The sequence below is a fragment of the Psammomys obesus genome, unplaced genomic scaffold (assembly GCF_907164565.1).
Source record: "Psammomys obesus unplaced genomic scaffold, mPsaObe1.curated_primary_1811, whole genome shotgun sequence".
Classification (NCBI taxonomy): domain Eukaryota; kingdom Metazoa; phylum Chordata; class Mammalia; order Rodentia; family Muridae; genus Psammomys; species Psammomys obesus.
The window spans coordinates 1,365,906-1,382,875 of record NW_026591598.1 but is presented as its reverse complement, the minus strand read 5'-3'; the positions used below and the strand labels follow the sequence as shown (position 1 = coordinate 1,382,875).

The window sequence follows — 16,970 nt, the reverse complement described above, 5'->3', positions numbered from 1 at the left end:
AAACTCTTGATAGCTGCTCTTATAATCAGGCTGAAATCCTAAGACTTACTTTAGTGTGTGCTTTGTGTGTGTTTGAGTGTACGGGCATATGAACATGGTGGCTTCATGTGCATATGAAGGCTGGAATTGCTTCACTTTGTTTTTGACTGAGGGACTCTCACTGAACCTGGAGCTCACTAATTGGCTATACTGGCTGTCCAGGAAGTTCCATTGATCCCCGTCTCATCTTTTTCCTTTACCTACTATGCTATCTCCAAAAGGTAATGTTTACTATAGACACATATGTCAGGCTTTACTGACCTACCAAGCACTTTAAGTGGATGATCTCCTCTAATTCCAGACACAGGTTTGAATTAGATATTAGAAAAGCAGCACTGCTTCTAGAGGCCGATGGCCTATGTGATGTCCAGCTTGCTGTTTCCCAGGTGTGTAATGTTTGGCAAACCAAAAGATGTTTAAACTTCAGTTTCCTTAACAAAGTGGAATAAAGTTAGAAATTACCTTAAAGAGTAATTGTTCTATCTATTAAGTTAATATAGGAAAAGGACATGCAACAGTTTTAAGCATATAGTATTAAATAAATTATGACTATTATTTTTATTACTAAACATGACGACTGAAGCTTAGAGAAACAACTGGGTAAACTACTCCAGGTTAGTAAGCTAGTAAATAGTAAACCCAGGGTCCATACACACCCCTTCTGACTCCAGAGTCTCCATTACCACCCATCATGTTAATATAGTCAGTGATTTCATCACATAATTCTACCATACTATCTCAGTTAGGGTTAGTACTGCTATGACAAAACACCATGACCAAAAGCAATTTGGGGAGGAAACAGTTTATTGTAGCTTACAACTCTTAGGTCACAATCCATTATCAAAGGAAGTTAGGCAGGAACTCAAGGCAGAAACCTAGAGACAGGAACTGAATCAGGGGTCACGGAGGAATGTTGCTTACTGACCTGCATCCCATGGTTTATTCAGTCTGCTTTTTTTTTTTTTTTTTTTTAAATAACAGGTCCAAAGGTGACACCACACACAGTGAGATGGGCCCTCCCACATCAATCATCAATCAAGAAAATGTGCTACAGGCTTGCCCACAGGCCAATCTGGTTGGGGCATTGTCTCAAATGGTGTTCTTTCTTCCCGAATGACTCTAGCTTGTGGCAAGTTGATATAAAAACTAGCCAGTACACATATATAACTTGGTAAAAAGAACTGGGCCTTACAAAGTTGTGAAACGGGGAAAAAAAGTAAGATTAAAAACAATTTGAGGTTCTTAAGTCAAATGGCCTGGGGTGCTTCAAGAAAAAGAAACTTCAGCCTCTAAATGTGGAAGTACCTCAGTCACTGGTCTTGTCTTGCCATGTCTCGGTCCCCATACTTTCCCTGTCAAGTCCTGACTGCCAATCTATATCTCTAGCCCAGACCTCTGCCCTGAAGGCATGTCTGGCTGCCTTCTTCAATAACTGCTAGATGCATAAAAGAGCTCACAATGAGTAAGCCTAATATAGCATTCTTAATGTTCTATCCCTTCTATATTACTCTATCTGAAGCTCAAGGAACACTGTGGAAGAGGAGGTAGAAAGAAAGAGCCAGGTGGTGGTGCAGCACGCCTTTAATCCCAGCACTCAGGAGGCAGAGGCAGATGGATCTCTGAGTTCAAGGCCAGCCTGGTTGACAGAGTGAATTCCAGGAAGGCTATGTAGAAAAACCTTGTCTCAAAAGAGAAGAAAGAGGCAGAAGAGGAAGAAGAGGAGGAAAGGAAGTAGAAGAGGAGGAGGAGGAGGAAAGAAATATGAAAAGAGGAGGAGAAGGAGAAGGAGGAGGAGGAGGAGCAGGAGGAGGAAGAGGAGGAGAAGGAGGAGGAGGAGGGGGAGGAGGAGGAGGAGGAGGAGGGGGAGGAGGAGGAGCAGGAGGAGGAGGAGGAGGAGGAGGAGGAGGAGGGGGAGGAGGAGGAGAAAGCAAGCAGGGGTCGAGTGTGAGTGTTGTGGAACATTAGTCTTCTGGGCATGCCCACTATACTCAGGATCTTAGCTGTGACTACTTATAGAACACCTGCACAGGACTGGGCCTGTCAATATCCTGTTATAGAATGGGAAGAGGTTCATGAAGCTTAACCCCTCTTGGAAGATCTATAGGCAGTTAACGGCTGTTTGGGGAGGGAAAACATTTTTCTTTAGTGGTGTAGCCACTGGTAAGGTACCTAGCCCCTTATAAATCCCTTATCTATGCTTATACAAAACCCCTATGAAAATATTTGTGTCACCAATAAATAAATTAATTAAAGATATTAAGACAGAAGGGGGACTAGTTGGAATGAGAAAGAGGATCAGTAGGAATGGGAGGGGTAATAGGTGAATATAATAAAAATACATTACATGCATGTATGAAAATGTCATATTAATACATTCTAATAAAAAACCAAATGACAATAAATCTTAATGTATATGTTTTCTTCAACTAGAATAAGATTGATAGATATTTTATTGAAGGGGAAAAACTCCATTTGTTAAATGGGTGTCAGAAATGAATAGATGATTACTCTATTTAAATGTCACAAAAGACACGTGCACAAAAGCTTATTAATGACGTGTCAGGTGAAGCAACTAGAGGTTAAAATTAAGGTAAAGCAAATTCTCCTTGGCCACACAATCCTAAATCAGTCATGACACAGCCTGCTCTGTACTCACTTGGCTAGGACAACTTTAAAATCTTCAAGAAGAAGCCATTCTAAGGGTTTTTCAGGCGTTCCTGGTGTTGTAAGAGTCATTGGATAAGCTAGAGTCCAGCTGTTCAGTGAGCTATCAAGCCATGAATTTAAATGCAGATTGACAGAGCTCTGATCTAATTATAATTTGCACCCTCTGGTGGCATGCAATAGAACACCATTCGCTACAGGTGACAGGTGGATCCACCCCCACTCTAGCATTACCACTGTTTTCTTATAACAAGCTTTGGGGAGTTACTAGAAGCTATGGCTATCAAAATGACTCCAAGGCTCCTAGCCTAGGCTCTTCTCTCTGAAGAGCCTGGCTATGAATGTACATACAGAAGTATGCCATTAACTCATCAGTCCTATGAGCTTTCCTTTAGGATCCCTATTTCTGTACTTGCCAGAGAAGATGCTAACCTAAAGCACTATTTCCAAGCCTGCTTTGGAATTATCAACATTTCACCCTGAGTGGCAGAAAGGAAAAACAGAACTAGAAGAAAAGTGCTGATGAGAATACAGGTCTGCTTTTATTTGGGAAGGACTGCCAGGATTCCAGGTTCTGGCAAGACTCTCCAACTACTTCCCTGTTGCACCTGCAACTCAAATTTCACTGGCAATAGGAGTCATGACCAATCTTGATGTAGGCAAAGCTGCATATGTGGTTGTACAAACTTTTCTTGCAATACCTGCCAGGAGTCATGCAGAAGGAACAGCAAAACAGCTCCAGAACTCATGGAATGCACTGTCAGTTTGTTTCAGAGAGGCCTAACCCTGACCTGAGGACCAAGCTGTCATGGAGCACAGCTCTCCTTGTTGCCTCTGCGGTCACTACATCCCTCATAATGTATGAGTTGTGTGAACACTCCAAGGGGGCTTCCAGCCCCTCACTGGGCAGTGTATCTGGCACTTACAATTAACAATGCCTGATCTCTTTCAGGCTTGATCGCTGGAGCAGAACTGATTTAACCACCACCTTTGAAAGGAACCTACAGGTGTAGATCGCTAGCAATGACCACTACTCTTAGAAAAAATTTGGAAAAATAGATTGTTTAGCTAGGATAGGTAGAGATTTTTTGCTATTCGCTCTAATGCAGAAAATCTAACAGAACAATTTGAAGTTCAGACAAGTACACTTTTAATAGTAAAGCCAGGGGCTTTGAGGTTTGTTGAGCAAGGATAATAGCCCACTGGCACTGGCTGGCATGACACTCTCAAGCTGGGCCAGTGACTGAGACAATTTCCTTATACTAATTTTTGCCCTCAGCTTCCTGATATGATTTAATAAAAATTATTAATGAATAGATGAACACCTTAAAGATTTAAAGATTTTTTTACAGAAAAGTTTAAATTTGTGATTATTTTAAGATTTTAATAAGATTACCTCTTTTTTTTTTTTGTAACTGAAAACTGCAGCCTGCCAGTAAAGAAAAGCTGGCTGAGAAATTACCTTGTTTGTTCATACTGTTAATATATAACAAATTACTTAGTTACAAATGTAGATGAGTTCTTGGGAATAACTTGTTTGTCATTTGTTTTTCACCCATAATACACAAAACATTTGATCATGTGAAGGTATTGGGGAAGGTGTTTTTCTTATGTATACTCTTTGTAATTGTTTACTTAAAGAAAAATAGAATGTAACCACATTGGTGGTTTTTGTACTGCTTGAAAGATACTGCAGTGATATACAAGCTGTGGGGAAAAGACTAAAAGTGTGGCTTGGAACACGCTCTTCAGAGTTTGCTCCACCCACTGACATGTGTGCATTGGTATTTGTATGTGCAAAAGGGTACTGGAATATTTTTCCATCCAGCAAGGTGCATGTACGTGTATACGTATGTATGTAAGGTTGGGCTGGAGCTCGCTCTCTGGCATTTGCTCCATCCACCTTATATGTGAATGCATACGTATACAGGCATGAATGTGTACATGTATATATGTATGTGTAATGTAGAAGCCTGTGAATATGTATGTATGTAAAGCAGAAGAAGCCTGTAAGAGAAGCTAAATAAAGAGAAGTTAAATAAAGAAAAGAAGCTTGTTGGAACCTACCTGCTAGAGTCTGTCTTACTTCAACTGTGTGTGTGTGTGTGTGTGTGTGTGTGTGTCTGCGTGCGCATGCCCATTCTGGTCTTTTCTCCCCCGCCTTTCTTTTTTAGATGCTTTGCCACTACCAATGGAAAGCCCCCACCAGAGCTGAGAGCCTTAGCCCCTGCTTATAATAATAGGAGTAAGCTCATGCCAGGAAGCTACCCGTAGCACTGGCCTAGCCTCGGTTTGCCACTGTTAAAGTGGAAGCCATGGTTGCTAACTATCAGTTCCAGCCTGAGAAGCTGCCCTCAGAAAAAGTCTGCTGGGTCGCCAGCCAGCAGCGGATCTATGCCTCGCCTCAGTTCTCCCTGGGAATATCTAAGCTGGTCTTTGATAATTATCAATGCCAAGAGCCTTGCTGCAGAGGACGTAAGTGAAAACTTTAAAAATTATCTTTATAGAATAAGCATTTAAGGTGCCATGTTTAAAGCTTCTTTTCTCTAAAATTTTGATTGTTTTTTTTTCCTCACAAAATTTTACAAAGTTCTATAAAGTTCAATAAACAATAAATGTATCTTTAAAGACAAAACTAACAACTCTCCACTGACCCTGAAAGCTATACAGCAAATGAAAAGAAAAAAAAAAAAAAAGCTCATTCTGAGTGAGCTATCCCAGAAGCAGAAAGACACACATGGTATATACTCACTCATATAGACATACAATATAGGATAAACCTACTAAAATCTGTACACCTAAAGAAACTAATCAAGAGGGAGTACTCTCACTAAAATGCTCAATCCCTATCCAGAAAGGCAGAGACGATGGATATCAGAAGGAGAAAAGAGGGAACAAGTCAGGAGCCAGACACAGAGGGCCTCTGAAAGACTGTCCTACAGGGTATCAAAGCAGATGCTAAGACTTATGGCCAACCTTTGGGCAGAGTGAAGGGAATCTTGTGAAAGAAGTGGGAAACAGTAAGATCTGGAGAGGACAGGAACTCCATAAGGAGAGCAACAGAACCAAAAAATCTGAGCACAGGGGTCTTTCCTGAGACTGATACTCTAACCAAGGACCATGCATGGAGATAACCTAGGACCCCTGCACAGATGTAGCCCATGGCAGTTCAGTGTCCAAGTGGGTTCCATAGTAATGGGAACAGGGACTGTCTCTGATATGAACTGATTGGCCTGCTCTTTAATCACCTCCCCCTGAGGGGGGAGCAGCCTTACCAGACCACAGAAGAGGACAATGCAGCCACTCCTGATGAGACCTAATTGACTAGGATCGGAAGGAAGGAAAAGAAGACCTCCCCTATCAGTGGACTTGGAGAGGGGCATGCGTGCAGAAGGGGGAGGAATTGGGATGGGAGGAGGGTGGGAACCCCAGGGGGGATACAAAGTGAATAAAGTGTAATTGATAAAGAATTAAAAAAAGAAAAAAAAAAGAAAAACTTGAACAGTATTATAGTGCACACAAGGGGTTCCTTTCAAGTGAGCACAGCACATATCTATCAGATGGTAGCCAACGATACTGAGCAAGCAGTTTATTCTGTGATGTTCACACACCTAACTCCATGCCTCACCAGAGGCTAATTCTTCTCTAAAGCAGTGACTCACAAATTTGGACCCCAGAATCTTCAGGGGAGATTTACAAGTTATATCAGTTTTCTACTACTCTCAATTCTGATTTGACCAATCGAAGACCTAGACATCTGAATTTTAGAACTACTGCTCCAGAAGTCCTGCTTAGAATTAAACACAGTATTGAGTAAGAGAACAGGTCAAAGAAGAATGAGGAAAAGATTGCCATCTTTGAGACAAGTTAATTGACGAGGCTTACTCTACCATACTCTCTTGAGCCATAGTCTATGATGTTTCCACTTGATAGCCTGAGCAGACAAGACACTGCCTTTGTCACCTATCAAGTGACAAAGTGATTTTCTATTATTTTATAGTTTAGCCTATTTATTCAAGCACCGGTTGTACATGGTTTTAATCAGAGGCTTTATAGTATGTCTTATATTTACTTTCTAACATTCTTCTTTCCTTTGCAGACGTCCCAGAGATTAACCTCAAGTCACTAGGCTTTGCAGCATATGTGTTTACCTGCTAAGTCATCTTGCAGATCCCATCTATGTATTTTGTGGATTCCTCTTTTTAATTAAATTTTTATTTTTTTATATTATTAGTTTGTTCACTTTGTATCCCAGCTGTAGCCCCCTCCCTCCTCTCCTCCCAGGCCCCTCTCAAAGTCCATGGATAGGGGAGGTCCTCCTCCCCTTCCATCTGACCCTACCTTATCAGGTCTCATTAGGACTGGCTGCATTGTCCCCCTCTGTGGCCTGGCAAGGCTGCTCCCCTCTCAGGGGGAGGCGTCAAAGAGCTAGCCACTGAGTTCATGTCAGAAACAGTCCCTGTTCTCCTTACTAGGGAACCCACTTGGATACTGAGCTGCCATGGGCTACATATGAGCAAGGGTTCTAGCTTATCTCCAAGAATGGTCCTTGGTTGGAGTATCAGTCTCACAGAAAACCCCTGGGCCCAAATTTTTTTGGCTCTGTTGCTCTCCTTGTGGACCTCCTGTCCCCTCCAGGTCTTTCATCTCCTTCTTCTTTCATGAGAGTCCCTGAACTCTGCCCAAAGTTTGGCTATGAGTCTCAGAATCTGCTTTGATACACTGCTAGATAGAGTCTTTCAGAGGCCCTCTGTGGTAGGTTCTTGTCCTGTTTCCTGTTTTCTCCTTCTTCCAATGTCCATCCAGTTTGTCTTTCTGAGTGAGGATTGATCATCTTATCCAGGGTCCTCCTTCTTTCTTAGCTTCTTTAGGTGTACAGATTTTTGTAGGTTTATCCTATATTATATCTCTAGTATGCACTTATAAGTGAGTATATACTGTGTGTGTCTTTCTGTTTCTGGGATACCTCACTCAGGAATTTGTGGATTCTTAATTTTAACTGAGTTTTTCCTCTGCAGGGGGAGGTTCAAGTTTTTCTCATTTGTATTAACTCTTTAAGTGTTCTGTACAATGTATTTTAGACATAGTCATTTCCTCCTCCAACACCTTGTCCACTTCCCTACCCAACCAACTTGGTATCCCCTTTTTGTCCATATATTCTTGGATGCGTTGCCATCTACTCAAGTGTGGCCTACCTACCAGAGGCCATATCTTTAAAGAGACTGATGTCCCCTGCCTGGTAGCTATTAATTCCCAATAGTTCCTTAGCTAGGGTTTGGGGCTCATACCAACTCTCCCTTTAGGTGCTGTGATTTTGTCTGACTTGAGCTTGCACAGGTCTAATGCATGCTGTCACAATTGCCAGAGACTAAACCCATGGCTTTGTGATTGCTAGGCAAGTGCCTTTCCACTGAGTTAAATCCCTAACCTTTTCCCTGCTTGGTTACATGTGTGAAATTTTTATTTGAAGTTTGTCTGTCTGTTTATTCATTTATTGTTTTCCAGGTCAGAGTCTCTCTGGGTAGCCCCGGTTGTCCTGGAACTCATTCGGTAGATCAGGCTGGAGATCCTCCTGTCTCTGTCTCCCAAGTGCTGGGATTAAAGGCATGAGCCACCATCACAAAATACACACAACATAAAAATTGCATGGTAGCTATTTTAAATTACACATTCCCACTGTTGGGCAACCATCATCACCATTTATCTCTGACCTTTTTCATCTATTAAACCTATTAAACACCAGGTTTCAATAAATAAGGTTTAATGGGTTTCCTAAATTGAAACCTACTAAAAATAGCCCTCAGTTTCTTCCTACTGGCAATTCCTAACAATATAGGAGGAAAGAATTTGCTTCCTGGTACTAGTGCTTGCTCCACAGACTCCTGCTGTACTTTTATCCTCTTAATGCTAGATTCCTGAAGGGGATGGCATCCAGTAGCACCAGGCAGCAGTTCAGTAACCATCATCCCAGAGGGCAGTTTCACAGCAGCAGTTCTCCAGAGATGCTTCTTCAACACCCTTCTCAGAACTATAAGAGGCAAATTCCTAGCAAGTTCTCCCAATGAGAACCTCGTGACTTCTGTTAAACCAGCAAGCTAGGGCTGAAAAGATGGCTCAGTAGTTAAGAGTTTTGTCTGTTCTTCCAAAGGACTGGGGTTCAATTCCCAGCACCCACATGGCAGCTCACAACTGTCTGTACTACCCATTCCAGTGGATCTGACACCTTCACACTAATGCACATAAAATAAAGTTAAACAAATTATTTAAAAAAAAAAAAAAACAGCAAGCTATAGTTACACTCTTCCCAATATGGTCTAAACCTCATCCTTGAGAATACAAAGGAGGCTCCTACCACACCTGCACCCTAGCCCTAAGAAGGTAGCTTCTCTTTATGGTTGCTGTTTGTACATAGTTAAGAAAATGCCTCATTACTCCAATTCTCTGACGCAGTTAGCAATTATATTAAACTTTCTATGCTCAAATTAATATGTTCTTTCCAGAGTGAGATGGTCTATACATACATATTTGTATTTCCACCCTTGTCTTAATTTATGTGTCTTAGAGTTTTTCTTGGATGCACAAAACTCTTTCATCATTCAGACAGAGCTTGGTACCGAGTTCCTGTGTTCTGAAAATGGTTTCATTATCTTAGTATCTGAAAAGTTTGACTATATATACATTCTTCCTTCTATCTTTCCAAGATTCTTTAAAATGTTGTCCACTTTGTCTTATTTGTACTCTACTGCTGTGAAATCTGATGGAAACTTAACTTCTGTAGCTTTATAAAAGACTTGGATTTCTTTTTTCTTTTCCTTTTTTCTTCCACCCCTTTTCTCTTTATATTTTAATGATTTTACTAGAATGTTTCAGAGTTGACCAATCTGAATCCCACTTCCCAGGAATGGGAAGTGAAAACTGGGCCCCTTAAACACAGACTTCTTTCTTTTCTTTTCTTTAAAAAGCTGGTTAAATTTACTGTTTGTCAAACAAATACTCATGCACATGGTAGTTCTTTGTGGACCATGTTCTAAGTTTCAGAGCTTCCTTCCTGAGAGTCTTTACCTTTTCTAGTCTATCTAATTCTCTTGGGGATTTTTCACTTCTTTTCTCAACATTCCTTACAATATTTTCATTTGGCTTTATTGTCTCATTGGTCATCTTGGAATTAAATTTTTAATTGAGATGATTTTGATTCTTTCATGTTTCTTGAGTTTGGACAATTCCATTTCACATCTTCTTGACTATGGAATATTTCTAGCATGATTTTCACCATGTGTGAGTCAAGGTAATTTTCTCCATCTGTCAGTACTTGTTTAGTTCAAGTTGGATTGTTGTGTAAATTTCTTTCTGATTAGTCATTGGTTTTGGCAACAATATTTTCAGTAATTGAAGCAGTTTTATCCTCATCTGTTTTCCTTCCTTTTTATGGATGCTGACTGATGATTTTAAAGTGGCAGTGAATTTAGGTTCTGAGTTGTCATAATGAAATGCAGTTTCTTTAGAAGACAGACTTCTTTGGAATGGGATGAGAAGACTGGGGTGTCTTTTGATTTTTATTCTTTCTGGTTCTACACAGACGTAAGTTCTACTCTTTTCTTCCTTGTCCCCATTTCAGCATTAAGTCTCTTCTCCCACAACAGTAAGTTTTTTCTCCCCAAGATTGTTACTCTTTTTCTAGTCCTTCACACTACCCATTCAGACCCTCCTGCTTTATTATGTAGTAGCATATATCAGAATCCATCATGTCTCAGCTTTGTCTTGAAAATCTCCTACTCCATGTCAGTCTATTTCTTTCTAGGCTATGTGAGATCTCTAGTGCTCTCTTTTATACAATTTCTGCCTGTACAAACTGTTTATTCTGATATGCACCTGATGGCATCAAACTCTCACTAAAATGTATTTTAATTTGTGGTATTCTTAACTCAAAGTTATATACTGGTATGAGTTACTAAAAGTTTGATTTGTTTTCTCTTTTGATCTATAGGTTTATATAGAATTTTTAAATGATCTTATTTAAATACTCATTATTATCACTGAGAGTTTATAGTTTTAATAATCTCTGAAGATGCTTCTATTCTATTGTTTTGACATGGCATCATCAATCCCAGGGTAGCCTTCAACTCACTATGCAGACTTGAACTTCTGGTCATCTTACCTCCATCTCCTCAGTGCTGAGATGACCCACCACACCCAGTTTATTCAGTGCTTGGGGTGGACCACGAGGCTTCAGTATCACACATGCTAGTAATCTCTCTACCAACTGAGTTACATTCTCAGTATTAAAGATTTTTCTTTTCTTTTTTTTTTTTTTTTTGTTTTTTTGTTTTGTTGTTGTGCTGGGAATTGAACCTAGGGCTTCATATATGGTAAGCAGGTGTGAAGTTGCCTACCACTGAATTATACTCCCAGACCATAAAATAATTTCCTTTTGTTATTGCTGTTTGCTTTGTTGTTGTTTTGAAGTACTGGAGATTGAACTCAGAGATTCATGCATGCAAGGCAAGCATTCTACCAACTAAGATATATTCTCAGCAAGATGCTTTTAAGCAGCTACCCAAAAGTAGCACAATAATATAGCACTGTACAACTGGAAGAAGCAGTAGGAATAGTTCTATTTCACTCTGAAGTCATTTTAGGATGTCCTGGTAAGCAAAAAGGACAAGCTAAGACAACTACGTAAAGTATACTATCTTTCAAAGGCATACATGTATACAGACGTATGTAAATGTACATATCTACATCCCCTCATTACTCTTAACTCTGATACAGTTATTAAGCTTCTGGCAAAGATATATCCATTAATACATAAATTACATATATGTATATAAACATATTAACCTAAATGTTTTGTTGGCTTTTAGAATACTTTTTTTAGTGTTAGGTACTTAATCCAAGATGTTGTGTATGCTAAGCAAGTGTTCCAACTCTGAATTATACTCCAAGTCAGTGGCTATAGTTTTTGAATGAAAAATAACAAAGTTAAGGAAAGTGGTTACTTATTCAAAAAGGAAAAAGTACACTCGGGAATTTTTATGAGTATACTTTATTTCATAAACTTTACATTAAAATGAATATATTTATATATTTGTAAACCCAATTAATAAGAAAGCAATTTTCTACATATAAATAAATGAACCTTAATTTTTAAGTTAGTGACAGAGCCACCCAGAAAAATTGCATTTGCCCTGAGAGTTAAGAAAAATGCAAATAACATAGTATCCATGATCACAATGATGACAGCCGGCTCAATGGTAAGCCTGCTACATGTGTACTGTGGAATGTTATATGTTTATATTAGTGTAGAAAGAAGATGTAAGATGACATAGACAGAGTAGACAAATATGCCACTGTTCTGAATTCAAATGTCAAGCTGAATCAATGTTATCTAAGAAAGGCAAAAAAAAAAAAAAAAGAAAAAAAAAAGAAAGAAAGAAAAAGAAAAAGAAAAAAAAGTAGATTCTCCCTCTGTACAAAACAATTACCTACTTAAACCAAAATTTAGGCTTTCTAATGCTTAGATTATGATCTCTAAATACCATTTTCACCAAAAGGGCTGCCATCAGTTACTTTTGTCATCATTTTGACTTTAAAAAATGACTTAAAAATGCATTAAGGGCATATTTGGAGTGTGTTGAAAAAGGTATGGTAGTTGGAATGGCTCATGGCTAGACCAGTGGGAGGACAGGCAGCTGGCTACACCCATTGATGATCAGGTAGCAGAGAGTTTGGGCTGAAATTGGGACTGGGCTAACACCCACAGGCCTGTCTCCTACCCCAATGACCAACTCCTTCCAACTAGGCCCACCTCCTAAAAGTTCCAGAAAATCCCAAAACAGAATCACAAGATGGCATGCCAAATATAAGTTCCAGGGTTCTTTGTGAGAAAGTAGCTGTGGGGGCTGCTAGAAAGACAGCTCAGTGGCTAAAAGCATTTGCCGCTCTTGTGGAAGACTTGGTTTTGTTTCTAGCTCCCACATGGAGACTCACAACATCGGTAACTCCAGTTCCTGGGAATCCAGTAACTCTGGCCTCTGTAGAAGCCACACACATAAGCCACCCCCCCCCCCCCGAGGAAAAACATTCACACGTATAAAATACAATTTAAAAAAGACTGTTGTGTGAGTGGCTTCCAGCCCCATTCCCCAAAGAGGACTTGCTCTACCCTGAAACCCTGTGAGCACAGCCTTCACTGTCTGCATTCCTACTGACTTTCTGGTCTGTCATACTGCCACAGAACTGCCCATCAAAGCTTTGGTTAAATCACTCTAGAGTCTCTCAAGTTTGCAGCTCCAAAATCTGCCTGACCTTGGCTTGAGCTATATACTATCACTATAGTACTATTCTAGTATGATACTATACTAATCAATATATTCTCTGACATGTTAAGAAAACCTGCTGAAGTCCGGCGTGGTGGCACGCCTATGATCCCAGCACTTGGGGAGGCAGAGGCAGGCGGATCTCTGAGAGTTTGAGGTCAGCCTGGTCTATAAAATGAGTCCAGGGCTACATAGAGAAACCCTATCTCAAAAAAACGAGAAAGAGAGCGAGAGTGAGCACGAGGGAGTGGGGACCTGCTGCGCCCTGATCTAGACCATGAACAACAATGTCTACTAGGTTATGAAACAAGGAACTGGGGCTGGAGAGATGGCTCAGTGGTCAAGAGCTGTGTCTGCTCTTCCAAAGGCCCCAGGTTCAATACCAGCACCCACATGGCAGCTCACAACTGTTTGTAATGCCGATTCCAAGGGATCTGACACCTTCATACTAATGCACATAAAATAGAATTAAATAAATTATTTTTTTTTAAAATAAGGAACAACCAGCTAACTATCATCTGTGAGATATGTGTGTGAAAAAAAAACTGAACCTGAATCTCATCAAATATCTAGGTTTAGAAGAGGAATGGAGAAAAACATTAAATGATACTATTGGATACAATCAGCAAAATATAATTTTGGGAAAATGTAAAGACTAGGGGTGTGCAACAAGTAAGCTGCAAAGGAAAATAGGAAGAAGGAAATCCTATAGCTAAGAAGGTTAGCACACATCTCAGCCAACTTTATCCAAGGAAATTCACGAAGAGAAATGACATGAGAAGAAGGAGAGATGAAGAGGGAGAAATGTACAAGAGGATGGGGAAAGAGAAGAAAGGAGGTAAGAGGAGAGGAAAGAAAGACAAGCAGAAGAGGAAAGGAGATCAGAGTAGTGGGAAAAGAGAGGAGAAAGACAAGAGGAGAAAATAAAGGAATAAAGGTGGCATGACAGTAGGAAATTTTAAACACCAAATATTTACTGGTATTAAGAAATAACCTGGGCCAGACAGTGGTGGTGCACACCTTTAATTAAGACCAGCCTGGTCTACAGAGTTCCAGGATAGCCAGACCTACTCAGAGAAACCATGTCTCAAAAATAAAAACAAGAACAAAAAAAAAAAAAAAAAAAAAAAAAAAAAAAAACCCGAAACAAACAAAAACCCAAACAAACCAAACCAAAACAAAAAAACAAGAAAAGGCCTGGCAGTGGGGCATGGGCCTTTAATTTTAGCACTCGGGAGGCAGAGGTAAGTGGGTCTCTGAGTTCCAGGCTACAGAGCAGGTTCCAGGACAGCCAGAGCTACACAGAGAAACCCTGTCTCAAAAACAAACAAACCAAAGAAATAAAATTCATTCATATGTGATAATGGTGGTATAGTTATGTTTTTAAAATACCCTTGACTATGGGAGAGACATACTATTTCATGATAAAGTGGTACTACATTTGTACTTTAAGGCAGAAACAATCAAGTACTGATAAAATAAAATTGAATACTTGATGATAATTATAACAATAGAGGATAGATTGACATAATTGTGTATTTTTTCTTTAATTTTTATTACATATTTGAAGTTTTCCCACATAATGTTTTACATAGAAGAAAATGTTAAACTCTTTCAAATACACATCCTTTAAGATCATGTCACCAACTTGTAACGTATCACTGCAATCAATAACTGTCAATAACTGATGATAGCCTGATTTCCTCAGTTAGTGAGGCAAGAAAAAGATGACTATGCTCTGAAAGAGAAGTGTGATGATTAGTTTAACTAAAAGAACAAATTTCTTTAAGAATGAATTCTTAATGAGAAGATTCCAAGGACCATGTAAGAACTAGGACAGAAGTAAGAATGGCAGAGGACATAAAAGACTCCAACAGAAATCCACCTTTCTTCTAGGTGAATTTTCTGTCCTGTCTTTTTGGGTTTAGTAAGAGATTTATGGTGTGCGTGTGTGCAGTTACCTTTATGGTTTTTTTAATAGGTTAAATGGAACAATTACCTTCCATTTTTTTATTTCAGGATAAATGAACACTACCACAAATGAAAAAGAGTATGATGAGGACTAGACACCCTACAATAATGTAAAGATAAGTCACCTTATTTTTGGTGGGCTTTTTAGGGAGTACTCTATGAAAAAGAAATGGTAGGCATGTGTTCCAGGGCTTTGCTATATTACAATATATAATTTTTGGAATCTACCTGATTGGCCAGGGAGAGCAAGGCTCTAGTTACTCACCTAGAGGGGGCTGCAGCATACCGCCATTCTTCTCACAATTTCCAACTGGTTGGATTTCAGAGGAGTCAACCAATCTCCAGAAGTCATTCTTGTTGTCACTGCCATCAAGGCGCAGACGAAGTCGGGCACCTGTCAGTCCAACTACTGTGGCAATACAGGTGGATGTAGTGTTCCTGGGATCTTGTGCTTCCAATTTCATGCTGATCTTGAACTCATTGCTTGGAGGTGTGTAGGACTGAGGAGAACAAGTCAAGGGAATTAGGCAGACTAAATATAAATTGCACTTCAAGAGGAAGATTAAAGAGAACTTGAAAATATATGCATTGGATTTAAACTGGTTACAAATGGGCAAAGGGCAACTAGCCTTTCTTATCCCCTAATGTTTAGGAAAGGTTTTATACAAATGAAACATGGGAAAGTAAGATGAAGGGAAACGTTACTTTTCTCTGAAGTATCAAATACTGACTCACAGTAGTACAAGAAAAGGTAGGACTGTCCAGTGATGTCTGCTGCTCATTTGCTTTTCTACATCTACCATACAAACTACTGGGGGTTGACTTTTATTTTAATATTAACTCATAAATCAACTAACACAGCTGACATACAGTAAACTGTACATTTTGGTATGTCTTGACATGACATCACATGTACTCTATCTACCTCTGAAAGCACAATTAGGACCAAAACAATGAACATGCCATCATCTTCAAGTTCTCACATGCTTCACTGTAATTTCCTTTTCCAGCCCTGATAGAATCATGGAGTAGTAGTTTTTATTGTCAGTTTTTTTTAAGTCAGTATAACTATTCTGAAATTCTCAATATATTGACTATATCAGTACAAGTGGAGTATACATAATCTGAAATTATGAAATTCAAAATGAGAAGCTTTGTCACTGACATGCTGGTACAAGAAAATTTTGTATTTGGCATTGTATGAAGTGTTGAAGTCAAAACGGACCTTTAAAATGTTGTATAATAATTACCTTTAGGCATGTGCATAAGGGCATGTAAAAAACAATAATAAATTGCATGCTTAGATGGGTCATTCCATAAGATACTTTATTATATAGTGAAATATTATAAAATCTGAAATCTAAAACAATTCTGATTTCAAAAGTTTAATGACCTTAGATCTGATATGCATTTCCTTTTGTTGATTAGTAGACCACTTGATTTAGTTCTAGCTTTTGGTTCTTAAAAACATGTGGCTATGTATATTCATGAACAAATCTTTGTATAAAAATATATAACAGCCTATTAATATCTATGAGGAATTAATTTCACAATGCCACATAATACTCAAGTAGATGTTCAAACCCCATATATAAAATCATGCAGTGTTTGTGTGTAGTCTATGAACATCCCACCATATACTTTTTTATCTGGAATTCACAATCCTCTTGAGTGCTGGGAATACAGCATATGCTACTATGCCCTGCTCTCAGCATCTATACATGACTTATAATAACTAATATAAATGCTTTGTGAATTTTTGTTATTATATTCTCTAGGTAACAACAACAAATACCTTCTGTATTATGTTAGTACAGAAACCCTTTTATCCACCCACTTCCATCCATCCTTCCTTCTTTCATTTATTTATTTATTTATTTATTTGAGAGGTGTCTCAACCATAGTCCCCTGCATCTATTTATCTATCTATCTATCTATCTATCTATCTATCTATCTATCTATCTATCTATCTATCTATCT

At 39.1% G+C, this 16,970-nt stretch overlaps 1 protein-coding gene across 5 annotated transcripts in view; it reads right to left on the bottom strand.

Moving 5' to 3' along the window:
• Positions 1-16,970, bottom strand: part of Scmh1 (Scm polycomb group protein homolog 1) — a 96,948-nt gene that overhangs the window by 56,390 nt on the left and 23,588 nt on the right. For all 5 annotated transcript variants that reach the window (XM_055611290.1, XM_055611289.1, XM_055611294.1 and 2 more), the window contains one exon: positions 15,256-15,490. In XM_055611290.1, coding sequence (XP_055467265.1) covers positions 15,256-15,490 — 235 coding nt within the window. The remainder of the gene's footprint in view (positions 1-15,255; positions 15,491-16,970) is intronic.